This window comes from Acanthochromis polyacanthus, chromosome 22 (genome assembly GCF_021347895.1).
Source record: "Acanthochromis polyacanthus isolate Apoly-LR-REF ecotype Palm Island chromosome 22, KAUST_Apoly_ChrSc, whole genome shotgun sequence".
In the NCBI taxonomy this organism is placed as follows: Eukaryota; Metazoa; Chordata; class Actinopteri; family Pomacentridae; genus Acanthochromis; species Acanthochromis polyacanthus.
This window is the reverse complement of record NC_067134.1, coordinates 3,330,269-3,352,998: the sequence shown is the minus strand read 5'-3', so window position 1 is coordinate 3,352,998 and position 22,730 is coordinate 3,330,269. Positions and strand designations below refer to the sequence as shown.

At 42.9% G+C, this 22,730-nt stretch overlaps 4 protein-coding genes across 7 annotated transcripts in view; 3 read left to right on the top strand and 1 right to left on the bottom strand.

The window, feature by feature from the left end:
* Positions 1-22,730, bottom strand: part of LOC127531994 (zinc finger protein OZF-like) — a 289,632-nt gene that overhangs the window by 189,523 nt on the left and 77,379 nt on the right. The window lies entirely within an intron of this gene.
* LOC127531964 (zinc finger protein 665-like) overlaps positions 1-22,730 on the top strand; it is a 266,519-nt gene that overhangs the window by 210,363 nt on the left and 33,426 nt on the right. The gene's annotated exons all lie outside the window — the stretch shown is intronic.
* Positions 1-22,730, top strand: part of LOC127531989 (zinc finger protein OZF-like) — a 121,897-nt gene that overhangs the window by 67,118 nt on the left and 32,049 nt on the right. The gene's annotated exons all lie outside the window — the stretch shown is intronic.
* LOC127531950 (NACHT, LRR and PYD domains-containing protein 3-like) lies at positions 2,081-19,715 on the top strand. Its single transcript, XM_051942543.1, has 6 exons — positions 2,081-3,950; positions 4,028-4,201; positions 14,356-14,529; positions 14,829-15,002; positions 18,499-18,545; positions 18,696-19,715. Exons 1-6 carry the CDS (start codon positions 2,095-2,097, stop codon positions 19,265-19,267), a joined length of 2,997 nt encoding a protein of 998 aa, XP_051798503.1. The 5' UTR covers positions 2,081-2,094; the 3' UTR covers positions 19,268-19,715.

The following is a 22,730-nucleotide window of genomic DNA, read 5'->3' as shown; positions in this document are numbered from 1 at the left end:
GGTTCTAAAACTTTTGACTGCAGTGTACTTTGATAAGGGCCCCAGTGAGCCCAGAACTGAGCTGCTGGTCCAGCTCTCTGTTTTTAGGTTCAGTTGTCTAAAGCATAGGTATCAAACTCTGTCCCACAGGCCAGATTTGGCCCGCCATGTAATTATAATAGGCCCACAAGGCAATAACAAATGATGACTAGAGCTTGCCCACTGGTATTATATAGCACATGCATCACTACTACTACAAATCCCAGAATGCGCTGGCTGGTGTTTTGGTGCATCAATCAGGACAAGACCCATAAACATTGGCCATTTCTCAATATGCGTCTTGTCTATATTATAGACTGTACAGTCTGTGATCCGTACTTGCGTTCTTGCGTACTCATGAAACGTCATCAGTCGGAGACCAAGGACTGATCCAATTCAAAGTACACATTGGCCAAGAACAGATGAAATACCCGGAAGTGTTCTCACTCTGCCCACATTATGGAGACTTGGGTAGCCAAAACAAAACATTATCCCAATCTGTGGTCAATTTATCAAGAAAAGCCTGATCAAAAATTTACTCCTACTGTTTGAGGGTTTAGACAGCTAAAACTGGATGGTCCAGCCGCACTGTAGCCACCAAGAGGAGCCTTATTTGGGAAGACTTTTTGAAATCTGCCGCTGGTTCTGACGGTTCTATAGCGGTTAAACTGGGATATTAGCACAGATTGTTTATCGATGAATATTAGTAGTTTATGTTATTTAACCATCACACTTTGGGCCTCAGTTTTTTTTAATTGTTTCAAGAAAGATCGGTTTGAAAGAAGTTAAAGTTGAAGTTCATAACTTTATGTTGTTCATGTTTTACCCCAGTCACTGACTGTATATAATAAGAACAGATCTAAAGTAAAATATAGAATATTACATATTTTCAAGTTTTGTTTCTGAGTCTTTTCACTACTAAAAATATGTGTTTTTTGATGTTGTCTTTGTAGTTCTTTATATTTGCTTTAATTAAATATAATTAAAAATGGTGACAAAAAGATAAGGACAAAAATACAAACATTAATTTTACTGCTTTTCAAAAGATACTTTTTCTATTTTCATTTTTAAAATTAATTTTAGCCATGGGAAGAGGATACCCCTTGTAGAAGAAAAAGCTGTGATTATTCAACATGGAAAATTAAATTTCACTTATGAACAAATAAGCAAACAAACATGAAGATCAAAGTGTGTTATTAGTCATTTATTGAATAAAAAAGAAGGTTATAATAGTTTAAACCCACAGGTAGACAAAATAAAAATGGAGAAAGACGTATTAAAAAAAGCATTGATCTTGCTGAGGAAAAATCAACCACTGCAATGAAAATAAAAACTAAGTTGGGCAGTGATTCCAGCACAAGGTCTATTCAAGGAATTTAGACCATCAAAGGGTTAAAATACACCAAAATGTGAGGAAAACCTCCTTTAACGTTCAAGCAAAAATATTTACGAGCCTGTCCTCAATTTGAAAACGACCACAAAGGTCGTCTGTACATGCCCGTATTACGACTGAGTGTTACGTTTTGACGTTAAGCGACCTCTAACGGTTGAGTAAATATTGACACCCCGGTGTGTCAGCTGAAACGTCACCATGAACAAACTTTAACCTCACACTATCCCTAACCCTAACCATAACCCTAACCATAACCATAACCCTAAACCCGTCTTGCAAAAGTGAGGGAAAAGCCGTTTCGCGAGGGAAAAGCCGTTTCGGGAATTAAATCCCGTAATGCCTTCCTTTTCCCCGTAGGGGCGCTAACGTGAATACGCTCTCATGGGTCGTATTCAGAGGCACGTTACACATGACCTATGTGGTCGTATGAGTTTGAGGACTTGTTGATATTTACAAAATTGAATAGGCTAAAACAATAAATTTACAGAGATGAATAGGAAAATATTATTTTTTTAGATGAAAAAAATAATCTCGATAGCCCTGGAGGGTTTAAATTCCACTGGCTGGCTTGTGACTGTTATAGGTGAGTAATTAAAAGTCCAACCACTTTTTCGTTGCTTAGTTGCTTGTGTTTTTCCAACAACAGAGATTTCTGTTGACACACACCTCACATTGTTCCCTTCATGTTTGACACAGATGAGACTGTTCCGGTACCAGAACCACGTCACATCACATATTACCAACAGAAGCTTCAGTCAAACTTCCAGCACACATTTCTGGTTACAACAGAGGGGTGGGCAACAGATGAGGAGCGTCTGGTTGATATCTACACAGAGCTGTACATCACAGCTGGCCGGGACATGCACATAAACACACAGCATGAAGTCATACAGATTGACAAGGTGTGGAAGCCATCAGACACAGAGACACAGATCCAACCCAGAGACATTTTCAAGCATCCTTCTGGAAAAGACATACCCATCAGAACAGTGCTGACCAATGGGATTGCGGGGATTGGAAAAACATTTCTTGTGCACAAGTTTGTGTTGGACTGGGCTGAAGAAAAAAACAATCAAGACGTGCATCTTATTTTCCCGTTCACTTTCCGTGCCCTGAATTCACTGCAGGGAAAAGAGTTTGGTTTGGCAGAGCTCATTCATTTCTGTATCCCAGAAACTAAAGACGTCACAGTGGAGGCTCTGAATTACATCTTTACAGCTCTGCAATCATCAGGAAACAGCAGCTACAGCAAGAGCAGATTCAAACTGCTGTTTGTGTTTGATGGACTGGATGAGAGTCGCCTTCGTCTGGACTTTGATGTCAACAACATTCTCTCTGTGGACATAACAAAGTCAACTAAAATAGAAGTCCTGCTGAGGGAACTTATCAGTGGAAAACTGTTGCGCTCAGCTCGCCTCTGGATAACCACAAGACCTGCAGCAGCCTATCAGATCCCTGAAAACCTCGTCAACACTACAACAGAAGTCAGAGGGTTCACTGACCCACAGAAGGAGGAGTACTTCAGGAAGAGATTCAAGGAGCAGACCAGCAGCATCATCTCCCACATGAAGACATCACAAAGCCTCCACATCATGTGCCACATCCCAGTGTTCTGCTGGATCACTGCTACAGTTCTGGAGGAGCTGCTGGAAACCAGAGAGGGAGGAGATCTGCCCAGAACCCTGACTGAGATGTATACAGAGTTTCTAAGATTTCAGATTGATCACACAAAAGAAAAGTACGGTCCAGAGAAGTGCATTCAGTTTATTAAGTCATTAGCTAAACTGGCTTTTGAACAGCTGCAAAAGGGCAACCTGATCTTCTATGAGAAAGATCTGAGAGAAAGTGGCATCGATGTGAGTGAAGCCTCAGTGTACTCAGGAGTGTTCACAGAGATCTTCAAAGCAGAGCGAAGACGGAAACAGGAAGACAAAATGTTCTGCTTTGTCCATCTGAGTGTTCAGGAGTTTCTGGCTGCTCTTCATGTCCATCAGACCTTCATCAACTCTGGAATCAACCTGCTGGAAGAAGAACAAAGTTCTTTCAAGAAGCTGAAAGTATTTCTAAAGAAACCTGAACTAAAATATCTCCACCGGAGAGCTGTGGACAAGGCCTTACAGAGTCCAAACGGACACCTGGACTTGTTTCTGCGCTTCCTCCTGGGTCTGTCACTGCCGACCAATCAGAATCTCCTACGAGGCTTGCTGACACAGACCAGAAGTAGCTCACAGACCAATCAGAAAACAGTGGAGTACATCAAGGAGAAGATCAGTGAGGTTATGTCTGCAGAGAGAAGCATCAATCTGTTCCACTGTCTGAATGAACTGAAGGATGTTTCTCTAGTGGAGAAGGTCCAACAGTCCCTGAGATCAGGACGTCTGTCCACAGATAAACTATCTCCTACTCAGTGGTCAGCTCTGGTCTTCATCTTACTGTCATCAGGAGAACATCTGGATGTGTTTGACCTGAAGAAATACTCTGCTTCAGAGGAGGCTCTTCTGAGGCTGCTGCCAGTGGTCAAAGCCTCCAAGAAAGTTCTGTAAGTCGTTGGAGACTGAAGATCCTTTTTCATTTTGTTGCTGTTTCATCAGTATAATGTGCTTTTTGATTCTTCAGACTGAGTGGCTGTAATCTGTCAGAGAGAAGCTGTGGAGCTCTGTCCTCAGTCCTCAGCTCCCAGTCCTCCAGTGTGACAGAGCTGGACCTGAGTAACAACAACCTGCAGGATTCAGGAGTGGAGAGTCTTTCTGCTGGACTGGAGAGTCCACATTGTAAACTGGAAGCTCTCAGGTCAGGACTCATCAACCTGTTCAACTGATGACCATTTAAAATGTGTTTTAATTCATGGTGAGCAGAACAGCTGAGGTGGGAGGTTTTCTGTATTTGTATGAGTCAGATCAGTTCTGGTACTGACCTTTAGCACTAGTTTCTCTTAATGAGGCCTCTTCCACTGCAGGAACTGAACAACCTGGAACCTGCATCTTAGAACCAGAACCTGTAAGAACCTGTGAAGTCTTGGTTCCAGGTTCTCTTTTAGTTTCTACAAAAACAAACATTGTCTTTGTTTTACAGAATACAATGTTTCAGATAGACCTTACTAAAAAGAAACACCAGAACAAACATTCATGATCACACTTAAACTAATTTCGTGGTTCTCCTCCAGGTTGTTTTCTCCTGACTAGATCCTTGCTTGTGTTGTTTCTACTCTCAGATGTTCGTCTCTTTGGATAAAAGCGTCTGCTAAATGAAACTGTAGAATGTTCAATTTGTTCAATGACTGAACTCAGTGCAGTTCAGCTGGTGGACAGTTGGACTGTTGTTTCCATTCTTATTTGAGGTTCAGGTCCAATTCCTTCTCACCACTAGAGCCCAAACAGCCACTGAAGCAGTGTTGCCTTCTGTCATCACTGAGATCAAAGAGATCCTCAGTTCAAATTCTCTTCATCTACTTTGATGGTCTTGAGAGATTTGGGGTGCTTGCTAAAAGCAGTGGTGAGAAGGTGTAGGTAGGCAGGTCTAAGCACCAAAAAGAAATAGACAGGCTCGTAAAGGAAAGGAGGCAGTTACGGAAGCAGTGGAGGAAGGCATCTAAAGAAGAAAGAGAGGGAATTAATGTGTTGCAGGAGGAACTCTGAAGGGCAGAACACCTTGGGGAGAAGAGAAAGAAGAATGTGCAAGGTTAACATTTTTTAGCAACCCTTTTAATTTTGTGAAGACCATGTTCAATCAGGAAAAAGGGAGGACAGATTAAAGCAGCAACGTCAGAGGTTAAAGAGTATTTGAGGTTGATATATTCAGATTCAGGGGATAATAGGAGCATAGGTCTTCCACCTGACATGCCACCATTAGGGGAAATGGGAGATGGATTTTAGCTCACCGAGATGGAGAGAAGTTGTGGAGGTGGTCAGGCGTGCAAAGGCTTCGTTGGCCCAAGGGCCTAATGGAGTCCACTACAGGGTCTACAGGAGTTCACTTGGCATTTAAAGGATACTGTGGACACATCTGAGAATATTCTGGGAGAAACAACGTATCCCAAGAGCATGGCGTAGGACAGGAGGTGTTTTCATCCCCATGGAGAAGGAGTCATCAGACCTCAGCCAGTTTTGGATGATTTCTCTCCTAAATGTTGAGGGCAAGATTTTCTTCAGTATTGTAGCTCAGAGGTTGGCTAGTTACTTAGTGAGGAATGGTCTGATCGTTTCTACAGCACAGAAGGCAGGGATACAGGAATTTTGTGGGTGCTTGTAGAAGAACAGCATGATTTGGCATCAGATTCAGAGAGCTAAGAGGGAGAGGAGTGACTTGAATGTTGTGCTTTTACATTTGGTTAATGTGTTCGGATCAGTGCCACAGAGCCTTATTTGAAGTTCATTTCAGTACTTTAAAGTGCCAGAGATGGTTGGTAACCTGGTGGAAGCATATTTCCAGGACATCAGATTATGTGCAAGTACAGGAGATTTTCCAACAGGCTGGCAAAGATTGGAGGTTGGTATTATGGCAGGATGTAAAGTTTTGCCGTTAACATTCACAATGGCTATGGAGTTAATTATCAGGGCTTCCAAGTGGGTCGTAGGTGGAGAGAGACAGCAGAATGGAATGCGTCTTCCGCAAGTTACAACTTATATGTGTGGCAGGACGGCCTAGTCCGTCCCCACTTATGTTAAGTGTATTGGATCAGGCGGTGTAGTTTCCAATTGCTCCCGGTCATTGAATGCAGTTAGGAGCAATCATCCTATCGCACCTTGATTACTGGACGGTGCTATACTGCAGCATATCTGTGAGAGGGCTGCGCATTTTCCACATGCATCCTCTTCCTGGAGCTGGGGTGTTCACTCAGCCGCGTGGTTTGCCGTGGCAGTCTCGAGATGCTGGCGGAGTATTTCTCTACCTCCATGTCAGAATTCGGCTGGTACCTTGGCCAAAGGCTGGGTGCCGGGTGTGTGTGGCCTCGGAGCTGGGCATAACCTATGCATCGCGTTGGATTTTTGAGTGATCGTGCAGCTGTTTCACCTGATGCCTGAGGAGCTGCGGTTTTATTGACGAGCGACTCTACGTCTGAAGCAAGCTGCTGCCGTTCTGTCTTCGTGTTCTGTCTCCGTGTTCAGTGCAGCAAGTTCTCTGCCATCAGGAATTGCTGCATATGTCTTATTATATGGTGTTTTAAAGACAATCTTGGTGTGCGTGTGCCCATCGCCTGGCACACACGTTTGTGTAAAAATTATTAGCTTTGGTGGCGACCTCCGGGGTTCAGTATTATAGTGTGGTGTCAGGGTAGTTCTAAAGATCTCTGTTCCTGTGGCTAACCGTATTTCTTTTTCTGTGGACAGGAGCTGTTGGGCTGTATGACGAGTGGCTGGCTGATTCCCCCCGAGGTGGTGGTCCCCTCACTCCCTGTACAGTAGAACACTTGGGTGTCCATTAGCGGTTTTGTTTTTTTTTTGCATGTGTGGTGTGTCGCATCCGGACCCTCCCCTTCCCTTTTCAGTCAGTCATTCCGGTCTGGTACGCCCTCAGCCGTGAGTTCAGTGTATAGATGTTCGGTGGCTGCACCCTGGAGGTCCAAAAAGACTGCATCTATTTTGCCACTCACTATGGAGTTGTCTTGTGGCACCGCCACTAAGATTTTTTATTGAAATATTGTCATTTTAACAGAAAGTATATATATTGTTAATAAATTCTATTTTTGTGTATATTTTGGAGTCACGTCCGTCTCAAGTGTCGCATGTACCTGTGTGACCTTCTCTCTGTATTGGAGTGGTGTTCCCTCTAATAAGATTTCCTGGGGGTGAAATTCCCCCAGGTGGCGTTGTCGGTAATTTGGTAACTAACCAAAGCACATTAACCCTCGTAGCATTGCCACATATGGATGATATGACACTGATAACTAAAACAGTGCCATGTACAAAGAGGTTGTTAGAATAAATAGGAATCTCAAATGGGCTACTATGAGGATCAAGCCTAGGAAATCGAGGAGTATTTCAATATACAGAAGGAAATTCCTACCATTAGGGAGCAGTCAGTGAAGAGCTTAGGAAGGTGGTATAATGTGGACCTCAATAATAAGGAGCAAGTTGTGCAATTTAAACAGGATGCTGCAGAAAGGCTAGATAGAATAGATAAATCAGGTATCCCAGGAACACTGAGGTTGTGGTGCTTGCAGTTTGGCTTACATCCTAGATCAGGGGTTTCCAAAGTGGGGGTGTTGACCCCCTGGGGGGTCGTGAAATGCCAAGGGGGTGGGGGTCGCAAAAATGTTCGGACAGATTAACGACAGTATCATTTGCAGGTGACAGGTCATTTTACAGCACCTCAGTAAACATCACAGACTACGGCACATGTCACTGTACACTAGTCTCGTGGATTTCTTCTGAACATCGCATATCAGTACAGTAGGACTTAAACTGTTGATATTATCTTCAAAATGAAACATTGGCTAATACCAACAAAAGACAAGGTAGAGAGGCAAGTGGAGAAGGCAGCAGAGGAGAGCGGAGAGCCGCCTTCAAGAAGACCATCACCTTCTGAAGCAGGAGGAGGAGCGGATCACCACTATAAGGGGATCCATAAGCAGTCAGACCAGCTTTCCACTAAGTGTCGCAAGTATCGAGAGGAATATATCCAATATGGATTCATGTGCATCATTATCAGTGAAGTACAGCATCCTCAATGTGTGGTGTGCACTGAGGTGCGTGGACATGAGAGTTTAAACCCAGTAAAAATCCTGAGACACTTGAAAATGAAGCATCCTTCTCTTGCAGCCAAAACAACCCATTTTTTCTGCCGAAAAGAGAGAGAGTTGCAAGGCCAAAAGAAAATCATAACTAGCCAAACAACAATCCCTACCAATGCCTAAAAGGCATCATATGCGGTGGCATATTTAATTGCACAGACGATAAAGCATCACACAATCGGGGAAACCCTCATAAAACCTGCTCCTATTGCTGTATGTCAGACAATGCACGGAGACAAACAGGTGCGGGAGATGGAATCGGTACCGCTGTCTGATGGGACGATATCCCGGCGCATCACCGACAGGGCCCAGGACATAAAATGTCAGCTGATTGACAGAGTGAAGAAAGAGAAATATGCTTTGCAGTGAGATGAATTTCTCAGGCTAATCTACAAATGCAAATGTGCTGCCTTGCAACGTCTGGTGTAACATACAGTAAAATAAATGCCACGTATGTGCAGCATTATATGTAGTGATACAAACATAATCATAATAAATATACTCGAATGAAAGTCACATTACCATTCCCGTTGTATTTTTATGCACAGTCGTTCAGGCAAAGACACTGGTTCAGGCAGCTGTCCGGTCCTGTCTCTCTCTCTCCATCCCATCTGTTACGCCGAGAGCGTCCCCTGCTCCATTCGTAGTGACTGGTAATGCAGCATTTTTCATTCGAAGATCGTTTCTTGGTTTGGAAATCGTTTCATGTTCTGGAAATTGTTTCTTAGTTTGCAGATTGTTTCTTTGTTTTGGAGATCGTTTCTTGTTTTGGAATCATTACTTGATTTGCAGGTCGTTTTTTGGTTTGGAGATCGTTTTCTCCTTTGCATCGTTTCTCTTTCAGCAGCCTGTTTTGGGTTTTTTTTCTTCAGCGCGTTATTTCATTTGCACCACGATCCTCTTTTGTACCTCGTTTAGACCTGTGTTTGAGTTTGTGATTTTGCATCGTTTCTGTACTTAAAGCTGTTTTCCTAAACTGAGGAGTTTTGGAAAGTTGCAGATCGTTGGCCCCTGTCGGCCACCGTATAATCAGGTGCTGAGAAGCTTCGCTGCAGGAATTGAAGAGAGGAGAAAGCAGGTGAATTCTGAAGGCTCTAGTAAGGAGAGGTTAGTGGGGAAATTTCTTGGAGAAGGGCAGAAGGATAGGGGCCTTTAGTAGACCCTCCAGAAAAACACGATTATGCGATCGCATGAATTCCCGCATTAATCACCAAAATGCCGCTGATTATGCGGGGGTCAATTATTTCCTAAAAGGCCGCATAAGCCCCGCAAAACAGCACATAATTCCCGCAAGAATCTCACATTTCCTGCTTGATTTCACAATTTCTGCAAAAAATGAGAAAACTATAACCAATATAAATGGAGTTGTGAGTGAGTTTTTATGTGACGCCCGGCCTGACGTCATCAGTTCACGCATTCACACAGACACTAGACGCACGAGCTGATGCAGAGCGCGGTGCCAGTGTTGCCAACTTAGCGACTTTCTAGCTAAATCTAGCGACTTTCCAAAGCGTCCTGGTGACTTTTTTTGTCAAAAGCGACTTGCGACAAATCTAGCGACTTTTTCTGCCGTTTTGGAGACTGACAGGAAAACTCGGATCATTCTGCAGTTAGTTTTCAACAAGCAGCAGGTACTGCTGTAAGAGCTTCTCCCCATCCCAAAGCACAGGCTGTCAGTCCAGTGACCCCGCAGCAGTCCTAGTGTCTGATTAGAGGACACATCACTCGGCGGCCAAACGGCAAGTGAATCGCACATGCGGACTAAGTCACTACAGATCCCATCCACACTTATGGAGCGGGATATAAATGAAAATGTTTCTTCACTGTCATACTAAAATAAACCACAGCATTTAGCCTCTAGTACAAAAACATATTTTGGGTGTTTTATACTCACTTTTTGGTCTCTTCCAGAACATTATGCCTCTCTCCTACAACGTTAATTACAATTACATGCAAACGGAGAAATATGCAAATTAGGCGATGACGTCATTTAGCAACTTCTAGCGACTTTTAGGAGGACAGCCAACAGCTACTTTCCTTACTGAGGAGTTGGCAACACTGCACGTCGCTCAGAGAAGAAAAACAAGAATGGCGAATGCTCAAAGATCACATTTACCTACGAATATTTCAGCCAGAGACGGGGCAAAACAGTACCCAGATTTACTGCACAAAAGTGGGGGCAAACTTTTTTGCACCCCGTGCAATATTGTTCTGGAGCACCGAAGAAAATCAACCGTGTTGCAGCACTTCTCCACGACGAAGCACAGCAAAAGGTTTGCTGAACACAAAGGACTCAAAGAGCAACTTAGTGGTAGCCTAATAACAGAATGTAGGAGAAGAATCACCTTTTTTTCCCAGTTCTTACATATTTCGCATCTTTTTGCATATTTCACAACTGTTCGCATACTTTGCAACTTTCCACAATTTCCCCGCATAAAATGGCATAAAAACCCCGCATATTTATTCGCATAAGCAAGGATTTTAGCCCGCGGAATCAAGGATTTTTGCCCGCGTTTTTCTGGAGGGTCCATTTTAGTCAGGAAGGAGGCAGGAGCCTATGACTGGGAAATGCAGGTAGATTTAGGAGGAAGATTTGTTGTTCTCCAAGAAATAGTGTGTACTAATCTGAGGCTAGACATTGTTTTGTGGTCTGTAAAGGAAAAATATATTTCACTGAGTTAAAAGTCCCATTTGAATATTTAGTGGAGGCAGCTCATGAGAGGAAGAAGGCTGCATATGCAGACTTAAAGACAGAAACTGAGCAGAGAGGGTGGAGAACCAGAGTTTGCCCTGTTGAGGTGGGGTGCAAGGGGCTTTGTTGGAGCTGTTTCACTTTTGAAGGAGCTGGGAGTACAGGGGCAGAATCTGAGAAAGATGATGAAGGAAGTGGCAGATGAGGCTGCTAGATCTAGTCAGTAGATATGGATTATGCGAAATAACAGTAGTTGGGGGGTGAATTAGAGGTGATGAAGGACAAGGAAAAGGCAGAGGAAGCCCTCTCCTTCATTCTGCTTTTCGAGCCTTCTTTTCTGTCTCCCAATGGGCAGAGATCCACGAAGAGGAAGTGTAGATAAGGTGGGGGAGTGGCCTGTTAGAGTCTCTCTGGGACCATGCGGCCGGGGACCATGTAAGGCAGTGGGCCACTGCCTTACACCACAAACTTAACTGAGGCCGCATGGTCCCAGAGAGAAGCCTCACGAGGCATCAAACCACTTGAGTCAATTGGTTCAAGAAAGGGTTCATGTCTTGAAGCTTCATGAGCACATGAAACCACCTACTGGCCAAGTGTATAATCACAGGCAGCTGTATCTGAACCACATGCCTGCTGCATTGAATTTCTGTCAGTTATGGCTGTTGGGGATGACTATGAAATGCCAAATAATTTCTGTCGATAAATTATCACATATGTGTAATATAAAGTATATTTTCACGTATTTTGTGTGTGTGAATTTTCCCCATAATTTAGTATCATATGATGTGACAGGTTGTGTAAAAATGCTTTTCTGTCACGTTAGGAAAATTGCATGGCCTTAAGCAGGCAGAGGACAATGAAAGTGTTTGTGGAACTAGAAAGATCATACTGAATATGCTTGTGCAACTTGAACAATGATGTACAGGAAAGGGGAGATTTTATTCCTTTATTCAGAAATAAGAGTTTCTCAACAGTTTTTTGTTTTAAACTATTCCATTTTATTATTCCAACACCTCATCTTCGAATAAAATAAGAAACAGAGAAAAATACAGTTCTTGAGAAGCAAACCTAATGCTTCTGTAATAATGTTATAATGTTAGATTTAGCTTACATTATTATTATTAGGAGTTATCAAATTGAAATCTTACCACACAGGGGGAATCCTCCTCTTCCTAGCAGACACCATCCGATCAGCTATCTTTCTCTCCCCGCTCTACTAAATCTCCAAACTATCTCTCTCTAAACTCTCCAAACTATATCCAGACGATATAGACGCTATCCAAACTGTAGTATTCAAACTATCAAAACTCGATCCAAACTCTCAGCTGACCGCAACTCTCTAACAAAAACCCATATTTTGAACAGAGCCTGAGGGGTTTAGATTCCTGTCAAACCTCGCGGCAAAATCTGAACCACTTTCTGAAGCACTGACGTGGTTCAGCCAGCCAGTAAGGCTTCGGACGTCATCATTTTTGGCTCCTGTCCTCAGTGAAGCAAGCCTTGATACGTGCTTCATGGAAACGCCCCCTCAGTTACTCGACACACACTGTGAAGCCTCGGCACATCTTAAAACATCACTAAGATTGACTGTGTCCTTTTCTTGTTTTTTCTTTTAGATAACATGTGAAATTAGCAGTTAGCATTAGCATGTAGAACTAACAAGTTTGGTGAGCTGGCTTATACAGTTTCCTTGTCAGTGATAAGTTTGTTGTGGACATAGTAATAATCTTGCAGCTAGCATTAGCATTTAGAGTAAGGACTAGCAGGTTTGTATAATGTATACATATAGTTTTTTTGTCATGTTTTAGCAGTTGGCCCAAGGTATTCAGCATCTTGCACTTGCTAAATAGTAGCATCAGCACTGCTCACGACCTGGAGCATCTCCTAAACGGGCCTGGGTCAGTTGAACATGGTGGTGCTGTTTGGATTTTGTAGGAGCAGTGTGAACTGGCACTAGGGCGGTGAATCTGGGATGCCAGAGTTCACTGCCTAGCCTCCTGGAGGTAGGCCAAACACTGTAGGGAGGTTTCCACCTGATGACCCCCAGAGATGTGTCAGGAATCACTGCTCACTGGTGTGAATAGTGATAGGTCAGGGATCCTAGGTCCTTTATTGAGTGTGCATCCTTCTGGTTTGGAGCAGAAGTGTCTTGTGTTTAAATTAACAGTTTAATTAGCTGAGTCCCATCAAATGAAATTTGGGTGAAGGATAGAACATCCATTTTGGTGAAGGATAGAACATCCATCCCACCTGTGGTGAGGTTCATGGTCTCTCTGCTCTCCCTGAAGAGAAGCTACACCCTCATAGGGACCCTATGAGCCTTTTCAGATGTGAGGCTGTTAAAAGGTTGTTGGTTCCTTTCAGTCTGTAGGGACTGAGAGCCAATCACTGGGCAGCAGAGTGTCTCCTGAGACTGAGAGAGAATGAAGAGTCCAGATCACTGATGCTATGAGGAGTCCAGACTTCAAGAGTGGAGAAAAACAGCTTAAAAACAAGTTGGGAGATCATTAGTTTTGTTCCAGTGAGATTCGTGTGTCAGTGAAAACCAAAGCATGAGTCTCAACAGCACAGTGTGTTGTGTTTTCCTTGCTTTCCCACCCCTCCCTCTTCTCCCATACCTCCCCCTTGCCCTCCTCTGTCCTTCTCAACCCGCCCAGCCAGCAGGCAGATGGGTCCCCCCTATATAGAGCCGGGTTCTGCTTGAGGTTTCTTCCCTGTTAAAAGGGTGTTTTCCTTGCCACTGTCGCCTTTGGGCTTGCTCTGGGGGTCAGGCATATGGGTTCTGTAAAGCGTCTTGAGACGATTTGACTGTAATTGATGCTATATAAATAAAATTGAATTGAATTGAACAAGTAGAAGTGAACGAACCTGAAGAACAAGGACTGGAGATCAGAAGACGTTTGTTCTGTAACAACATCAGAGATGTAACCGAGTCTCACAGTGATTTAATGGCTGCCATCAGCATCAAGTTGACTATTTTCAGATTATAAAGAAGGAAAAGTCCAAAGTGTGACTTGTCCAAGTATGTGTCCTAATTTGAATCCAACAGACCAACTTTGGGGTATTTTAAAGACAAAAGTAGAGCAACACAAAACCTCCAACAAAGAGCAGATGAAGACCTAGTCTCTGAAGATGGAGGAACATCTCTGCAGAAATGTGGTTTCTTCATGCTGAGGAGGATTAAATGTGTCATCAAAAATAAAGGTGGACATAGAAAGTAGTGAAAACATCCAACATTCTAATGACAGTAATGAAAGATGTACTGACCTTTATTGGATTAATTTCTTGCTGTTTGGCCTGTATTCTTCATTTAGGAAATCTAATCTGTCAGTTTGTTACTGTAATGTGCTACACTCTGGATTCTTTTCACATTTAAATAATATTGCAGAGGACTGTCCTCAATGCTGCTGTATTCTGGACGTAGTGGGATGTATTTGTTGTTAAATCCACTGCTGTCTTTTCAACAGGACAGAAAATACTGAACTTAATGTTTTACTTTTTTTCTTCTCTTTGTCTCTTCAGACTTAATAACTGTAATCTGTCAGAGAGAAGCTGTGGAGCTCTGTCCTCAGTCCTCAGCTCCCAGTCCTCCAGTGTGACAGAGGTGGACCTGAGTAACAACAACCTGCAGGATTCAGGAGTGGAGAGTCTTTCTGCTGGACTGGAGAGTCCACACTGTAAACTGGAAGCTCTCAGGTCAGGACTCACACTTTGAAACTGATGAGATTTCGATCAGTGGATAAACAACTAACCTGAGTACAATCATTTCTGCTGATGCGATTCATCAAATGAGCTTTTACTGAACTTGTGCAGGACTTTGTCAAGGTTTATGTTTGACATGATTAAATCCCACTAATCATTGTTGAGATTGTTGATTTGCTTGAGACGCATGAAATGTGCAGCAAAATGTATCTGAAAGACAAAGAACAAAAGAAAGAGTGAGAAACATCCATCCAAGTGTTTTCCATCAGGTTTGTGTCGTTTTGTGTGTGCAGGCTGTCAGGCTGTCTGGTCACAGAGGAAGGCTGTGCTTCTCTGGCCTCAGCTCTGAGCTTGAAGACCTCAAATCTGAGAGAGCTGGACCTGAGCTACAACCATCCAGGAGACTCAGGAGAGAAGATGCTGAGAGCTAAAGTGGAGGATCCACACTGTAGACTGGAAACTTTCAGGTACAGACAGACAGACACTCTCAGGTACAGTAGGGTGACCATATTCTGTTTCTCTGAAAAGAGGACACACTTCCAGGTCGCGCGCGAAAAATTTTCAGCCCCCCCCCTTTAGGGGTTTCTGTGGGTCAGGGGGCTGTCTGTGCTTCGAACTCAGTTAAACAGATATTCTGAATTCCCCAGAAAAGAACACTTTACCTGGATATACAGAAAAATAGCCAAAAACACTCACAAACAGTTGCTTTATAAATAATATATTTATTAAATTAAAGCAATTCTCCTAAACAATATAATCAGTCACATCAGTCTTTAATAGTTATTGACTCAAGTTGTGTAGGAACACATGTATTCAGATGTTTAACAAAATAAGAAATAATCATCTCTCTTAAGTCTGACACTTACACACGTGGACAAAATTGTTGGTACCCCTCAGTTAAAGAAGGAAAAACCCACAATTCTCACTGAAATCACTTGAAACTCACAAAAGTAACAATAAATAAAAATTTATTGAAAATTAAATAATCAAAAACAGCCATTACTTTTGAATTGTTGATTAACATAATTATTTAAAAAAACAAACTAATGAAACAGGCCTGGACAAAAATGATGGTACCTCTATAAAAGATTGAAAACTATTTGACCAGAGTGACATGATTAACTCAGGTGTGTCATTTAATTGACATCACAGGTGTTTCCAAACTCATAATCAGTCAGTCTGCCTATTTAAAGGGAGACAAGTAGTCACCCTGCTGTTTGGTGAAAAGGTGTGCACCACACTGAACATGGACAACAGAAAGCGAAGGAGAGAATTGTCCCAGGACATCCGAAAAAAAATGATAGACAAACATCTTAAAGGTAAAGGCTATAAGACCATCTCTAAACAGCTTGAAGTTCCTGTGACAACAGTGGCTCATATTATTCAGAAGTTCAAGACCCACGGGACAGTAGCCAACCTCCCTGGACGTGGCCGCAAGAGGAAAATTGATGACAAATTGAAGAGACGGATCGTTGGAATTGTATCCAAAGAGCCCAGAGCAACCTCCAAAGAAATTAAAGGTGAACTCCAAGGCCAAGGTACATCAGTGTCAGATCGCACCATTCGTCGTTGTTTGAGCCAAAGTGGACTTCATGGGAGACGACCAAGGAGGACACCACTGCTGAAAAAAAACTCATAAAAAAGCCAGACTGGAATTTGCAAAAATGCATGTTGACAAGCCACAAAGCTTCTGGGAGAATGTCCTTTGGACAGATGAGACCAAACTGGAGCTTTATGGTAAGGCACATCAACTCTATGTTCATAGACTCAAAAACCAAGCATACGAAGAAAAGAACACTGTCCCTACGGTGAAACATGGAGGAGGCTCAGTAATGTTTTGGGGCTGCTTTGCTGCATCTGGCACAGGGTGTCTTGAAAGTGTGCAAGGTACGATGAAATCTGAAGACTATCAAGGCATTCTGGAGAGAAATGTGCTGCCTAGTGTCAGAAAGCTTGGTCTCAGTCGCAGGTCATGGGTCTTCCAACAGGACAACGATCCAAAACACACAGCCAAAAACACCCAAGAATGGCTGAGAGAAAAGCATTGGACTATTCTAAAGTGGCCTTCTATGAGCCCAGATCTGAATCCCATTGAACATATGTGGAAGGAGCTGAAACATGCCATTTGGAGAAGACACCCATCAAACCTGAGTCAACTGGAGCTGTTTGCTCATGAGGAGTGGGCCAAAATACCTGTTGACAGCTGCAGAACGCTCATTGACAAATACAGAAATCGTTTAATTGCAGTGATTGCCTCAAAAGGTTGTGCACCAAAATATTAAGTTATGGGTACCATCATTTTTGTCCAGCCCTATTTCATTAGTTTGTTTTTTTTAAATAATTATGTTAATCAACAATTCAAAAGTGATGGCTGATTTTGATTATTTAATTTTCAATAAATTTTTATTTATTGTTACTTTTGTGAGTTTCAAGTGATTTCAGTGAGAATTGTGGGTTTTTCCTTCTTTAACTGAGGGGTACCAACAATTTTGTCCACGTGTGTACACCTTAGTTAGGAAAAGTGAGGTAGAGTACCATTCTTCAAAATAACCTTCCAATTATCAATTATGTAAAAATAGAAATAATGCCTCAAAATATTAAACAAAAAGAAAAAAGAGAGGTAGCCTATTTTTCAATGTTCAGGTAGCCCATTCTTCAAAATAATGTGTCTAATGGCAAATGAAAAAAATATAGAAATAATGCCTCAAGTCAACAGTCCTTTTTTTTTTTTCCTTCTTTTTCCTTTTCTTATTAGCTACAGAGACATAAGTCCCAGCTTTGCAGACTGTACATTCTGCCTCCCATTTGACACGACCCGGACGAAAACAGGGGTACTTTTTCGCATTTCATCAGTGAAATGACATTTGCGTTTTGGCATTTTCTTTCTGTTCGAGAGCTCTCTCGCAGTGTGCCTACCTGCCTGTCAGCCTGCGAGGAAGCGAATCTCCAGCGCCGTGGCGCGCGCCGGCGCTTCAGAGACGCGGCGCTGGCGCTCCACAGCGTGTGCAGTGGAAATTGTCTGATAGAAGAGAATGGGTTCTAAGTGCTGCGCAGTACGATTCAAGAGCGCGGCGCTGCGCGACGCGGCGGTTTCGCGTTATGTGGAATTTAGGGGATCAAAAACCCGGACATTTGAAGGACTTTATAAACGCCGGCCGGACAGCCTCTCAAAAGAGGACATGTCCGGGCAAAAGAGGACGTATGGTCACCCTAAGGTACAGACAGACACTCTCCGGAACCTATCATCCTATTGTTCAGGCCAAGCCTGCCCCCTTCCGTCGGTAGGTTTCAAGGTGTGTGAGATGTCAGAGGAAGTGGTGCAGCGGTCGGAAGGAAGAAGAACAGTGAAGCTGAAGAAGGGCGATGTGTACGGTGCAGCTGCAGTCACAGATGTTCTGGTCCAAACAGAGAAGTAGATCCAAGTTTGTTCTGGAGAAGCTGAGTGTGTGTACAGTGTGCTGCAGAGCTTGAATAAAGTTCCTCATTCTCGACCGCAGAGTTGGTTCAGACTCTGAATACAATTTGTTATCAAGAGCGAGCCACGCTAAGCTAAGTGAGCTAGCATTTACCCGAGGCTATCCAACTGTTCAGAAATCGATGAAATTGGTTCAGTGACATTAGCTTAGCTCAAAGACAGGAAGCAGGTTAAACTGTTAGCCTAGCTTAGCTCAAAGACAGGAAGCAGGGTGAACTGTTAGCCTAGCTTAGCTCAAAGACAGGAAGCAGGGTGAACTGTTGGCCTAGCTCCATGAACAGAGGAAGCATCAATGAGTAAAGCTGAATGAGTGTAAACTGAGCTGGAACGTGACGAGCACAGGACAGGACTTTAGAGATGCTGCATTCAGGTGTCTGTGTCTCCATGTTGGACTGGTCCTTTATCAGTGGAACAGTGTGAGAGCCATGTAACATCCATGTGTGCTGCTGAAAGAGTCTCTGCTGCTCTGACCGTCCTCCTCCTTTCAGGGTGACGCCTGCTGGAGTCCGATGGTTGACACCAGGTCTGAGGAAGTGTAAGTGTGTTTTAATGGATTGATGGAAACAAAGCAGCACATTCAAGCATCTTCAAAATGTCACATCTCTGAGGTGATCATCAAAGCTTTAATACTGATCACATGATCCATCAATAACTGCAGCTGTGTTGTGTTTGTTCTCTCCGTCAGATTCCTGTCAACTCACAGTCGACACAAACACAGTACACAGAGAACTCAAACTGTCTGACAACAACAGGAAGGTGACACATGTGAAGGAGGATCAGTGGTATCCTGATCATCCAGACAGGTTTGACTACTGGTGGCAGCTGCTGTGTAGAACTGGTCTGACTGGTCGCTGTTACTGGGAGGTGGAGTGGAGAGGAGAAATTCATATATCAGTGAGTTACAGAGGAATCAGAAGGAAAGGAAACAGTAAAGGCTGTGTGTTTGGATCTAATGATCAGTCCTGGAGTCTGTGGTGCTCTGATCATCTTGGTTACCATGTCAATCACAATCACAGTCAAACATCCATCAGTTCCTCCTCAGTCTCTCACAGAGTTTCAGTTTATGTGGACGTTCCTGCTGGAACTCTGTCCTTCTACAGAGTCTCCTCTGACTCTCTGATCCACCTCCACACCTTCAACACCACATTCACTGAAACTCTCTATCCTGGATTTGGGCTCTACTTCTCTGGTTCCTCATTGTCTCTGTGCTCTGTCCCAGAGTCTCCTCCAGGTAGAGAAACAGTGTTGAACAGATAGTTGAGTCTCTCCATGACTCTGTCCCTCACAAACATGTTTTCACATTCATGGATTAAATGTGTTTCTTTGTCAAATCCTTCTAAATGATTCCTTGTAAACTTGTTCCTCTTCAAAGATGGAAGTTGTGATTCTTCCAGGAGCCAAATGTGGTGTTTGCGTCTTTTTCCAGTCAAATGTTGAGAGTGAAAATCAGGATGTGGTGTTCCTCTGACGCTCACTTGAACTAAAAGCATTTGAGCTGCACAAAGTGTGAAATGAGAGAGGAAGCAGTGAATCTCCAAACTGCTGACAGACTTTCACACATTATTGTCCAGTGAAAATCAGCTTTTTGTGCAGCCACACTTGATCCTGATTTGAGTCTTTAAGTCCTGTTCTAGTGATGAAATGAGAACTTCCTTCATCTTGTGTGTGATGGAGAAGAATAAAGGGCTGTGGCTAAAAATCCTGACTCTGAGTTCTTCATTACAAACACACATTCTATCAGCTGGTTATTATTCATCTGCTTTATTCTGCTCAACATGGAACAGGGTTGTACAAAATCAGTCCAAAAATAAATGCCCATCTCAGTGTGACTAAAAGGTTCCTCTCTCTGATTGGATCATTTGATCAACTTTGAACTATTTCCAGTGAAACAACAGAGAAGCTCAGAGAATCTCTCCTCATCAATCAGAGCCTTTTAGACAAACTGTCTCCTGGACGCTAATCGGGAGGACCGGGACAATTCCTGAATCATGATATCAGGATTTCTGTAAATTTACCTCAATAATATGAATGTTTAGGTTCAGACTGTGCAATGATATTTATGATGTGAGTTTACCTGATTAAAGTGTATGACTCTGCACTACAATATTATTTATGATTGAAATTGACATCATTAATATAATATTTAGGGCTATAAAATGTAAATTCACTGAACTCATTTGGATTTATTGAAGTGAGACTCTACAATATTATTTGACACAAATCTAAATCAACATTTGAATCATTTTTACTCCAGACCTTTACTGGACTGATTTAAATATTAAAATCCCTCCTTTCTAATCCTCTGCTGTACGTTCAAACCTGAAACACACACGTATGTGTTTGAAGGAACTTCTGCAGAGTCCTGGTTCCACAACATGATGATAGAATTCTAGACTAACTTTAACAGAAGCTGCCTGAGAGTATACAGCTTTTTAACTTAGATTTCTGCAGTCATTTAATGAGAGATATCAGCAAAAATTAAGTGTTCATCTGATGAACTTCATTGTCTAAAACATCCAGATTTGGAGCTCATATCTTTGGCAGCTGTAAAGTTTCTGCTCCTTCAAAGTTCACAACACCATGAATGAATTCCTGAAACACTCTCAGTGCTGGAGAGCGTTTGATGCTGAAGCAGTGAGCAGTTTTTCTGTTTCTTCTCTGGAAATGCACAATGAGGGACGTCTGCAGCGACTGAGAAAGAGTCTCACCACATCCTCACATGAGGAAAAAGACTTTATTGAAGACGACAATGAGGAAAACTATCAGACAGCAGACGGAAGCATTCAAGGTGAGCTCTGAACAGGAATTCAATCATTTCAGTCTGTAGCTGCTGAATTCATGGAGGAATCATCTGCCACTAGAGAGGAAGACCATCAAACATCTACGTCAGCTGATGGAAGTCCAGGAGTCTCACACAGTGAAGACCTGGAACCTGATTGGACGGCCTCCTATTCAGCCACATGTGTGAACAAATGCCTCTAAGTTGGTTTGTTTTCTAAAATAATCTAGTTTGAGTCCTAATCTCTGCCTGTGTGTTTGCTTCTTTACTCCGCTATTAACAGTTTAGGCTGTTAGATTGTTCCAGACGAGTACCAGATCCTTCAGAGCTGTTCTACCAGCAGCCTGACAGGAAGAACTCCAACAGCTACTGAATGTTCCTGTGGTTCACTCAAGGCTACAGGAGAAGTCCTATAGCAGTGATGAGAGAGGAGGTTACTGAATACAAGAAGAAAAGAGTGGAGCTGGAAGAACAGGTGGGAAAAGTGCAGAAAGAAGTGAAGACACTGACTGAGAAATGACACCAACAAGAAAGGTAGAAGAGAAGGTGGAATCTGAGAGTCAAAGGGCTGAAAGAAAAGGAACATGAAAAGATGAGAGGAACGCTGATCTCTCTTCTCTCCAAAATGTCTCCAGGAGTGCCATGGTCAATAGAGGACATGGTGGACAGCGTTCATCACATCGGGAAGAAAGAGCAAAACCACAGCAGGCAGCTCATGGTTCAGTTTGTGAAGCGTGAATGCAGAAATGAAATGTGGATGCTGTCAAAAGGCTGTGAGATGTGTAGAAAAGCTGAAGAAGATTTAAGAACAGAAGACAGAGCAATGCAGGAGCTGATGTGGCCTGTCAGGATTCTGCATCTGTTGGTACCTTTTCCTGTTTTTCCTTCTGTGTTGTCTGGTATCTCTGTCTCCCTCTGTCTGCTGCTTTCTGCTTTCTCTGCACTTGGTCTCCGATTGTTGTCACCTGACACAATCAGCTCAGATTCATTTCACCTGTTCTTCCCCTCTGTATTTAAGCCTGGCCATTGTTCTCAGTGGTTGCTGGCTCATAGTCTTGGACTCACCTTGTTCCCGTCTCCGTTCTCTCCTTTCCCCTGGATTATATCTGCTCACAGGATTGCTCTGTTTTTCCCCGTTTAAGGATTTACACTTCTGGACTCAGTGACTTTTGTTTGGCTTTCAGTTTGTTTATTCGCCACCTGCCATAGTTCCTTGTGTGTGAGTACTCTTCCTCCGTTCTGTTGTTTTCCGCTGTTTAGTTTGATTGAAGCCACCTCAGTCTTGTTTTCAGTTGTTTTGTTTTAATAAACCTTTTTTGCATAAAGATAGGCCACCTGTCTATTGTGTCTGCATCTGGGTTCACCACACTCCACATCCTTGACATGGCCGAAGGTAAAAGAAGCCAGAGATCAGGAAAAGAGAGCAGACTTTGATAGGAGGAGTCCAGATATTCCCAGAGAAAATGAAAAGAGATGGAAATATGTGTTCTGGTTCCTTAATAGACCCAAACGAGACTCGGAGTTTATTTTCAGGGATCAACAGAACAGTTACTTTCTTCATCCAAACTCACAGCCTGAGTGAAGCGACTTATTGTTACTGAATATTATGTTCACATGTTCAAAGTTGTCTTTGATTTCCTTAAATACCAGGAGACTAAAGACAGCACTAAAAGAAAGGCTGGATTTTTATTTTACAAAGGACTACAGGCACAATGTGTGTTTGTTTTTTACAAGAGACTCATGTCACTGAAGAGGATTTAATATTTTGGACATAAGCGTCAGTTTAGAGGGGGGACAGCAGGGACGTGTCCCCTCCACTTTCTGTCAGGGGTCATTTTGTCTCCACCACATTCAAATTCTTCACATGTAAGCCCTTGTAACCCCAGTTATTTTCAGCAGTATAGAAAATTCCAACGCTCCTGAACGCACCATCCGCACTCG